The sequence below is a fragment of the Rhinoderma darwinii genome, chromosome 1 (assembly GCF_050947455.1).
Source record: "Rhinoderma darwinii isolate aRhiDar2 chromosome 1, aRhiDar2.hap1, whole genome shotgun sequence".
Lineage (NCBI taxonomy): Eukaryota > Metazoa > Chordata > Amphibia > Anura > Rhinodermatidae > Rhinoderma > Rhinoderma darwinii.
Window position 1 is genome coordinate 393320971 of NC_134687.1, and position 11474 is coordinate 393332444.

Genomic DNA, 11474 nt, shown 5'->3' on the forward strand with positions numbered 1-11474 from the left:
TGAAGCAAATTTCACTGATGAATTTGGGATTTGGAGGGGGGTTTAAGGAAAAGTAATTATTTTTTCTGCATTTAAGCAGAATATTCCAGTACAGTAAGTATTATTAATTCGGCTGTCACCACATTATAAGTGCCCTATATTGTACATGATGTGATCGGCGCTGTAATGTAGATTATAGCAGTGTTTTTTTATTTAGAAAAACGATCATTTTTGACGTAGTTATGACCTATATTAGCTTTATGCTAATGACTTTCTCAATGGACAACTGGGCGTGTTTTACTTTTTGACCAAGTGGGCGTTGTACAGAAGAGTGTATGACGCTGACCAATCAGCGTCACACACTTCTCTATAATTCATTTACACAGCACATAGCGATATAGCTATATCGCTATGTGCAGCACATACACACACATTAACGTTACTGCAGTGTCCTGACAATGAATATACATTACCTCCAGCCAGGACGTGATGTGTATTCAGAATCCTGACACTTCTGTAGCATCTGTGTGATATTTACAGCAAGGCAAGCGTAATCTCATTTTAAATGACAGTTTAAAGCGTAACCTCGCGAGATTACGCTTGCTGTGCTATAGTGTCGGGATTGTGTTAGTGAAGTGACAGGATTGTGAATACACATCACGTCCTGGCTGGAGGTAATGTATATTCATTTTCAGGACACTGCAGTAACGTTATAGTGTGTTTATGTGGCTGCACATAGTGATATAGCTATATCGCGATCTGCAGTGTAAATGAATGGAGAGAAGTGTATGACGCTGATTGGTCACTGTCATACACTTCTCTGTACAACGCCCACTTGGTCATATAGTAAAACACGCCCAGTTGTCCATTGAGAAACTCATTAGCATAAAGCTAATATGGGTCATAACTCTGTCAAAAATTATCGTTTTTCTAAATAAAAAACACTGCTGTAATCTACATTATAGCGCCGATCACATCATGTACAAGATAGGCCACTTATAATGTGGTGACAGAGCCTCTTTAAGCTAAAAAGGAAAATCATGACGGGTACAAGATGGAGGAAAAGGATAAAGCTTCTCAAAAGAAAGATGTGACAACCTGGCCTAAACTCCACAGTAATACATCTTGAGAAGACAGGAACACATAAAAAGTGGATATCATTGGAAAGAGTCATGTGTCAAAAAAGACGTGTACGATCATTCCTTCATTTTACAGATTTGTATGTAAAAAACATATCAATAAGTGACTAACAAAAATTACTATGTTCACCATATTCACACTGCACATCCCATAGCTATAACTCCCAAATACATCTCCATTGTAAACGAAAAGTAATTCTATATCAATTAAAAATGTGCTTGTACTTGAGGGAATATGTGGATTAGGTTTTTCAGGTTTACTCCGTAGCTGTGAACTCTCCCTTTCTTTCCCCTTCGAAGTCGAATAAACATATCATGAATGATGTAACATACTTTATTCCACCAGAGATCCAGACATAAACAAACCTTACTGGCTGTAGCAAGAGCTATGCCGAAAGGAATTTGACTGCAACAAAGAACCTTATTAACTTACAATGATTCCAGCAGTCCAGGGGTTCAGAAGAAAGAGGGCACACACCAGGAATGTGCAGGCCAGAACTACACTGATGGACAAGAGCAGCCAGTGGCGGAGCCCAATGTATTGCTCCCAGAAAAGGAACGGGTAGCCATTTGGATAATTCGACACTCCCAGGCTGGTATAATTGTTGCAAATTGCTCTAACTTTCTCGATAGCTTCCACGAAATCTGAAGTTTCTCGAAGACCATTGAGGTAGAAAGGGAACTGGGCATACTCTATTGGCTCAGCTGCATGGACTGAAGAACAAAAAACGTGAAGATCAATAATGGTAAACATAAAAATGAACATTAAAAGAAGTACTGGTATATTGTACCGCTGCTATAAGGAAAAACAAAACACAGAAGAACTAGTATAGCTGTTGACAATGACTGAGCCAGAGAAACATCTATGAAGATGAAAAGGTCTTTGTTTTAAGAAATTTAGAACATATGATCATTTAATAGTCTGGGAACCTTGATTTTCCATGCTTCTTTTATCATGTAACGGTAACCCTAGATCTACCACAATAAGGGAGAAAAAAAAACTAGATCCATAAATTCCAGTCAGTCATACTGCTAGCGTTCAGTTACTGTCGTTGTGTGTTCCAGACCCTGCAGGGTCATTCAGTTGACTTGCTAAACATGATTTGCCCTATTATAATCTCAACTATAAATTTTCATTAAGACAAGGTTTGGCTGGCTGCCACAAAGCTCTAGGGTTCAGATACAGTAAAGCTATTTTTTTTCCTTACTTTTTAGCCAATTACATTTTTTTCTTGAATATGTAAATCTCCTTCAAATGTCCCTTTCTAAACCTACCCTGCCAAAAATCAGACATGCAAGAAAATGACAACAAATAACAATACTACAGTAATAATTATTATATTGTGGAATATAGTAACATATTAGTCCATAATAATACATTACAATGGGTGCAAGCAGTAAAAAACCCAAAAAACAGACAAGTGACTTTATAGTTTAGAGTTAGTTAACCCATTCATCTGACTTAACTAATAATTATATATTTTAAGTGTTGACCAGATAGTTGACACTTATTTTTGGCTGAATGGAAAAGACTTGATTCTTTTTTTCTTTAACAGAAAATGTAACACTAAAATAGTTGTCGAATTAAATCAGAACAGTCTGTGAAAGTGTGGTGGATCTGCACAATATCATCCAAAAACAGAGCCAGGATGGAGGAAGCTGTTCATAAACATTTAAGGCTTGAGGCAAAGTCCTACTTACTTGTTCTGGTTTCAGGCATGTAGTCTGCTTTGTCGTGGACCCACTCGGGAGGATGCGGGCGGATATTGGCCTGAGAAGCAGCATAGGCTACAGGGTCATTACTCACCCAGGCCGTTAAATAGATGTAGAAGGCATTTGGATGAATGATCCCATCTGCATCCACGAGACGCTTTTTAGTCAACTGTAGAACAGACATATATGGAAGGTTGTCACTCATCAGAATTAGATTTACCTCACAATTCATAGGCAAAATGCAGTTTTTACTGATCATTTTGGGAATGCAATTGCACAATTTAATAAATTCTCAATATCACAATACAAACCATTAAAATTTGTATTTCTGTTCTCTCATGTATATGTCTGGTCTTGCAAAGAAAATATACTTTTATTCCTGCACAATATATCATAACTGTATATATGCATATTACATATAACACAGATTCTCGGATAGATAGATAGATAGATAGATAGATAGATAGATAGATAGATAGATAGATAGATAGATAGATAGATAGATAGATAGATAGATAGATAGATAGATAGATAGATAGATAGATAGAGATAGATAGATAGATAGATAGATAGATAGATAGATAGATAGATAGATAGATAGATAGATAGATAGATAGATAGATAGATAGATATTAGATAGATAGATAGATAGATAGATAGATAGATAGATAGATAGATAGATAGATAGATAGATAGATAGATATTAGATAGATAGATAGATAGATAGATAGATAGATAGATAGATAGATAGATTAGACATGACAACTGAATTATCCCTTATGCACGTGAGCATATGAAAATATGGTACCAATAGTATTCTGTATGGATGAGCTCTGCATAGCCATATTGTTTCCGTTTTCCTTAAGCCTTCTAAGGGCATGTTCAGGAATGGCGGACAATCTCTGCTGCGAATTGTGCCAGAAAATCTGAATATCTTTGCAGATTTTTTTTTCTGCTACATGTGAAAGGGGTTTTGAAAGCACCAGCCACTTGTATTGTACTGTAAATTGATGCGAATTTGTGATGCGGAATCCGAACCGCAAACCTGCAGATATTCTGAACGTGCTAACAGAAAAACCTCCCATGCTAGAATGTGCAGTAGGAAACATTGCATTCACATGGAAGTCATACAGATCTATACTAATTATATATATATATATATATATATATATATATATATATATATATATATATATTACTTTTTTAGGACCAAATTTAATTTATTTGGAAAACTTTTCTTGCTTGAATGGAGTATGCTGCCATTTTTATTTTTCACATGGAAAAATAGGGTACATAACTTTATAGACTAAGGTTAGCTGGAATTTCTGGACCATGGAACTCAATATGGAGATTTGCAGAATGTAGAGTTCACATCTAAATGGAGCCGTGCTTTTCGGTCTGAACTCCATATAACCAGCAACATTTGTGAGTTGGGGGCCTCTAATTCGGAGAACTGGAAACAAGGCTGTTTGCTAAAGTTACATAACAGTATACGCTCTTACAGATATTTATCCATATAGACACATTTGTCCCCCTTAAGTGATTACATTTATAAGTAAGACGGGATCGAGCCATATGAGGTTGATTTGTTTTCTTAAACAAATATGATAAATATCTGTTTTTTAATTACCCTTGAAGTGAACGGAATGGCAATGAATAAACAGTTGCTGCATTCCAAAGAAATATGACTCCCCATCTAACGAAAACATTTCTCCTTTCTTTCCCTCTTCCCCTTGTAATTACACTAGCAACCCTGTTCCATTCTTGAATCCATGCCCCTCCTGATGGACCAGTGTGCTCAACAAATGTCTACAGCTGGGGGTGAGGGTGGTTCCGGGAGGGATGGCCAAGCTAGAGAAAAATTTTGCAGAAACAAAGCAATGCAGAGAAAAAAAAAAAAGACCTGGCAAACATCCCCCCGCACGTCTGGGTGCAGTTAACCTCCGCTGTTAAAACTGAAGGAAATGCCACCCAGTAAATGAAGGCGAGCAATTAAAAATAAAACATCTGTATATGTGATCTTATGACTTTTCTTCTGTGACTTTAGTATTTACTAAATAACCATTTATTATAATATTAACTCATTTACTGCGGAGATCCAGCTACAAGCAATAGTAGCCCCTGTGGGGCCATGCACGGTGACCTACTAAGTCAAGGGCAATCACAGAAGGATAGTCCCATCCACTTAACCACTATTTTTAAAACCAGGCTACAGCATAAAAAAATCCTGGCACAACTCCACGCTGAGGTCTTCTGAAAGAAATGAGAAACAGTGACAGCGGCACAACGCTCTTATTCGTGCCCCCAATCATTCAAAGTATCTGGAGTTAATTCATCGTCTGGAGATGGAATAACAGCATGTCTTCAAGATGTGTCTGGCACAGTACATCTCTCCGGCAACACCACGGCTAGCAGACATTTCATCGCAGGTCTTAGCGTCCAATTCCACATAGGACATGTATGTAATTATTGGAAAAGAAATAATTAGGGGTTGTTGTCACGGTCTCCACACTTTCAGTCTTGTTTCCTGAGCTATACTCCGTGTTTTAGCAAATACAATATTTTCAAAACTCCAAAGTCTATGGCAGTAGATATCAAGTATGCATCCAGTTCAACACTGCCACATATTGACCTGCACATTGGCATCCATGGCTAAACTCAACTGATTTATTTATTAGAAAATGTATACTTAAAGGGTATTTTGAGTTTTTTGCCACTTAAATACTGATGGCCTATCCTTAGTATAAGCCATCCATATTTGATTGGGGGTTCTAACTCTTGGGGCAGCCACTGATCAGTATAATGAAGGGGCCGCAGCACTCCAGCAAGAGTTGTATCCCCTTTTATTGTTTACACAGGGCTGTACATACAGTTGGGGCTGTGCCTTTACTGCAGCTCAATCTCCTTAATTTTGCTCATCGGCGGAGCACCACCGATTGTAAGAATAGGCCACCTGTTTGTCTAGTTCTTGGGAGTATAACTTCCAAGTAGCATTCAATATCTTTAACACGGTAGTCATTAGACAGTCACCGAAACATAAGACATTGAAAGGTCACTGTGTTTTACACCAAGCCATGGGTTACCGGTAGTGGGGGACAGAGAAAGAATTATTTTAAAGAAATTATAGTAGAAAGTGATTGTTTTTTATTTTACTCATCGTTTAATACTACACAAAAAAAGTATTATTTAATTTTTTTTACTTAATATGAAACAAACTTGGACTTTTACTTTTGTGAAATTATTTGCTTATTTTTTTGTTTGGTTCACGGTCTTACCCGACTGAGGTCAATAGGTTTATCTGCGTTGCCGGTCTGTATTAATAATTTGTAAGCTAGCACTGCATCCTCAGAACCATTCCTGTAATTATTATAAGTAATTTTCCCAGCTTCCCATTCATTGTCAAAGGTATCTTGTAGTCCTATTGGGGAAAAGGGAAATTCAACAACCAGTAAGTCATGCATGCCAAAAAGCTGTTTAACATTACATCATAAGATCATTGAAAATAGAATTTGCAGATAAGCTACATATTTTATATCTCATATGTTATTGGTCAGCAACCCACTCATCAAAATGCAGAATACTTTACAATAACGAATACCTGTTGTTGGGTTAAATAGAAAATAAATTATTCAATAATACAGAATAAAGAACAGAATATCAATATCTTATCAGAGGGGTCCAACTCTCAGCACCCCTGCATATCAGCTGTTTTGAAGGGGCTTTACTGCTCAATACTGTGAAACGCCGACACACTTGAAGGCTGTGATACTGTGAACCGCCACTACCAGGGTAATCGGCCATTTCAGGCTAGGGTTAGTCTGTCTATTGTGTCCTTAATTCTATACCTTGTTTAACAGCAAGGACAAAAGTAGTCAAACTTTCTTACTGATATGTGTTGATATTTTGAACATTTTTCTAAATGTTTACATATGTGGGCAGCATGATAGCACAATGGTTAGCACTGTAGAACTGGCTTCCTAGGTCTGAATACAACTAAGGTCCCCTGCACACGGCCGTGCCCGCAATCACGGCCGGTGATTACGGGCACGGCCGGCCGCGGACAGTCATCCGCATTTGTGGCCCGTGCTCCCATTATTAAGTATGGGAGCACGGTCCGTAAAAATCCAAAAATAGGACATGTCCTCGTTTTTGCGGGTCATTTCTACGGCCCAGACGCCCTCCTGTAAATATACAGGAAGGTGTCCGTGGGCAATAGAAATGAATGGGTCCGTACTTTGATCCGCAATTACGGTCCGTAATTGCGGATCAAAATTACAGCCGTGTGCATGGGTAACATCTGCATGGTGTCTGTGTGGGTTTCGTCCGGGTACTCTAGCTTTTTTCCACGCTCCCAAAACATACTGATAGGTTAACTGCCGTCTGGTAAAAACTGATCTAATGAGTATCTGTCTCTGATATAGGGAAATTCGATTTTTAACCCCACTAATAGGACTAATGTGAATGATTATATGTGTGTGCAGCGCTGTGGAATATGTTTGTGCTATTTAAGCAAAGTAGGAAAAAATATATACATGTATACGGGCAGGCGTAATGAAATGAGTACCTATTTCCCAACTTCTTGATAGGGATATTTTAAATACTATATATAATATAAGCTCTGTAAATAGAATAGTTTAGAGAACTTCAGCGTCATAGAATTCAATACCTGGAAAGTTCACATAAGATTGTCTTTATGGCCTACTAGAATAAATGTAGCGTGGCATGACTGGGAAGGAGGGGAGGATGAATGCAATATTCATCATGAACCATACCGAGCTACTGTTTTGTGACGAGAGAACGCAAGAACTAATAAAAAGACTTCAGTTTTTGGGCTTCATATAGCATCTCAGCTGCTTCTCGAGCACAGTGTGAGTGAACACGATTTTGTCAATTTGTTCCATCTGTTCAACTTGTGCAGCTAATACAAGATGTGGGATCTGCTGCCAGCATGTGTAAAGATCACAGCCAACATCTATTCACTCTCAACTGCTCCTTTCCACTCTGCCATCCTGTTACGGGAGAGGGAGAGCTCAGGGAGACATGGAATACCTCTGAGCTCACAAGCGGTGGCAGGCAGGTAATAATCTGGAGCACATTTCATACAGGAAGCCATAGCTCAGCACATGCTGACCACTGCACAAACATATATGACAATCCACATCCCGGAGAGAAAGAAGAATGGGATGATGAGCTAGAAGACCCCCTACACTTGTGCTAGAAATGTGAAATCCATCCCATCATTACAAGCCATCAATCCTCAACACATGCTGTCCTTTTCATGGAGCGGTGCTTAAACCCGCATTCTTGCTGAAAGGCAGTTAATGCCGTTCATTGTTTTCACACAAAATAATATGGAGTACAAGTAATCCATGCAGCCATAACCATGGTTCATTCATTCATTTACTCCTGTAAATGCAAGCAAAGATGTTCCCATACATGTCTGAAAGGCATAAAGCTTGGTAGATGACTGAAAAATGCCAGAATGTCCAACGTGCAAGGTCTCATGCACACGACCGCAAGGGTTTTCACTGTCCGCAAATACGGATCCGACTGCTACGGATACACAATTGTGGAAGCGCCCGTAGACTTCTGAGGGCGAGTCTGTGCCACAATTGCGGACAAGAATAGAACATGTTGGAACGTCCGTGGTCGCTGACCACGAACTCCTTCCATCCAGTCGACGCCCTTCTCTCCAGAGAGGTCTGAACATACGGTCGTCCTGTTCCACAGTGACTACCAGGGTGCGCTCGCGAGCTCAGTCCAGACTTAAAGAGGGTATGTCACCACATTATAAGTGGCTTGTACATGATGTGATCGGCGCTGTAGATTACAGCAGTGTTTTTTATTTAGAAAAACGATCATCGAGTTATGACCTATATTATTTATGCTAATGAGTTTCTTAATGAACAACTGGGCGTGTTTTACTTTTTGGCCAAGTGGGCATTGTACAGAGGAGTGTATGACGCTGACCAATCAGTGACTAATCAGCGTCATACACTTCTCCCCATTCATTTACACTGCAGATAGCGATATAGCTATATCGCTATGTGCAGCCACATACACACATAGTAACGTTACTGCAGTGTCCTGAAAATGAATATACATTACCTCCAGCCAGGACGTAATGTGTATTCAGAATCCTGTCACTTCACTAACACAATCCCGACACTACAGCACAGCAAGCGTAATCTCACGAGATTACAATGTAACCGGTCATTTCAAATGAGATTACGCTTGCTGTGCTGTAGTGTCGGGATTGTATTAGTGAAGTGACAGGATTCTGAATACACATCACGTCCTGGCTGGAGGTAATGTATATTCATTGTCAGGACACTGCAGTAACGTTATAGTGTGTTTATGTGGCTGCACATAGCAATATAGCTATATCGCTAGTGCTGTGTAAATCAACGAGGAGAAGTGTATGACGCTGATTGGTCACTGAGTGGTCAGCGTCATACACTTCTCTCCACAACACCCACTTGGCAAAAAAGTAAAACACGCCCAGTTGTTCATTAAGAAACTCATTAGCATAAAGCTAATATAGGTCATAACTTAGTCAAAAATTATCGTTTTTCTAAATAAAAAATACTGCTGTAATCTACATTACAGCACTGATCACATCATGTACAATATAGGCCACTTGTAATGTGGTGACAGAGCCTCTTTAAGAAGCCAAAGCGCACGCATGTGGGAGATTGAGCTGATTGCTCCCAGAGCACCCTGGGCTATAAGAAGGTCCCAGCCCCATCCTCCCATGCCTGAGCATTGTGGTCGTATCCGAAGTTTGTTTTGCAAATGGTTCCCTAGTGTTTCCTGCTCCCAGTTTGCTCTGTTCCTGTAACCTGTAGCCTGATCTAGTGCCGTGCTGAGCTGTAGCCGTGCTGTATACCACGCCTGTCCTGCTACTCCACGCCTGACGTCTTCCTGCTGCCTAGTCCCAGCCGAGCCTGCCTTGCCACTGTCCGAGCTGCCACAGGTACCCTATATGAACTATAGACTCTGACCTGCGCCCTGTTGTCCAGCTGACCCACCGCCAAGGCGGTACGGCCCAGTGGGTCCACGAACCCTACGTGACACATGTTCTATACTTTGCGGATCATTTCTACGGCCCGGACACACATCGGTGTATATATACGGAAAGGCGTCCGTGGCCAATAGAGATGAATGGGTCCGCAATTTAATCTGTAATTACTGATTCCGTAATTACAGGTGAAAACTACGGCCTTGTGCATGGGGCCTAATAGATAAAACAACGTTGATAGCATACACACATAAATACCAAAAATGCATATCTAAAACATAAAACACAAACAGTAAATGACTGCACACCTTATTTCTAGCACATATCTTATCCTGGAATAATAATTCATAAACAATCATTTACTCAGAACCAAGCTACTTAACTACTTTCTAAGAACTTCCAGTCATTACTTAACAGCTGCAGAAGAAATCAGAGTACTGTTTCCCAGATGGATGAAAAGCAGGGGAGCTCGTGAGATGAAAAGATATCAGATTAAAAGCAAATATAAAATTACAATCAGAGCACAAAAAAAGAAATCAGTTGGAAGGGAGATGTTATCATTTTTAAGGAATGCAATTACATTGCTACAGTTGCCTAAACAGAATTTAGTCTAATCTGTTCTCCTTTAGCTATGTGGTGCTTTCTTTAACCGATCACGGACGCTTTCTTTGCTTTGTAAAACTCTCCAAAAGCAGTGAAAGGCCTAAAACAATAAGACTAGTAAAAACTTGTGAAACCCTGAGAACAATGAGGCATGTCTCAAAAAGATTACACACAGCTAGACCTACCCACCAGAGAATGTGACCAGAAATGCAATACCACCCAGGTCTAGCAAGCCACAAAACCACAACTGACACACAAAGTTCTTCCAATAAATATCCAACAAAGACTTAGAGACAAATCAGAATACGCATCAATCCACAGTAAGTACATATCCCAGAAGGTTCAGCTTCTCTTTATCCCTCCTGATATTTTAGCCTAAATTAATCTGGTGAAATAACAGAATTTCTATTCTATCATTCCTATTCACATCCACAGTCCAAGGTACAAGCCCTAAACACATAATGTAAAGTGCCATTGTCAATGTCAAACATTTACTTATAAATGATATAAACCTTGCATTTTCTGCTTCATGCAAACAAATCATTACAATATCGGAATTACATATAAATGACTCATAGATTAGCATTCCTAAAGCTAGACTTAAGGGGGTTTTACACAGGACGATTATCATGCAGACGAGCGTTCACAGAACGCTGGTTGCCGATAATTGCCCTGTGCTAACAGGGCAGCGATCAGCAGATGAACGAGCAACCGCTCAATCATCTTCTGATCGTATCGTTTTAAAAGAGAGAAATATTATCTTTGTCGGCAGCGCGTCTCCCTGTACAAAACAGGGAGACGCGCTGCCAACATGAAAATAATGTATGGGGACGAGTGATCGGATTAACGACCGCTGGTCCCCATCTATAGCTCCGTGTGACAGGAGCAAACGACCGCCTATCAACGATGTCTTGTTGATCGGCGTTCGCTGCACCGGCCGATTGTCTGCCGGTGTAAAAGGCCCTTTATACATAAAATAATGGTTTGCTCGAAAATTGCAGGATAAATATGCACAAATA

General features: G+C 39.7%; 1 protein-coding gene across 3 annotated transcripts in view; it reads right to left on the minus strand.

Moving 5' to 3' along the window:
- Positions 1–11474, minus strand: part of PTCH1 (patched 1) — a 78510-nt gene that overhangs the window by 12933 nt on the left and 54103 nt on the right. For all 3 annotated transcript variants that reach the window (XM_075828819.1, XM_075828818.1, XM_075828820.1), the window contains exons 16-18: positions 6107–6249; positions 2820–3000; positions 1552–1832 (exon numbers count right to left, since the gene is read on the minus strand). In XM_075828819.1, the coding sequence (XP_075684934.1) occupies positions 1552–1832; positions 2820–3000; positions 6107–6249 (605 nt within the window). The remainder of the gene's footprint in view (positions 1–1551; positions 1833–2819; positions 3001–6106; positions 6250–11474) is intronic.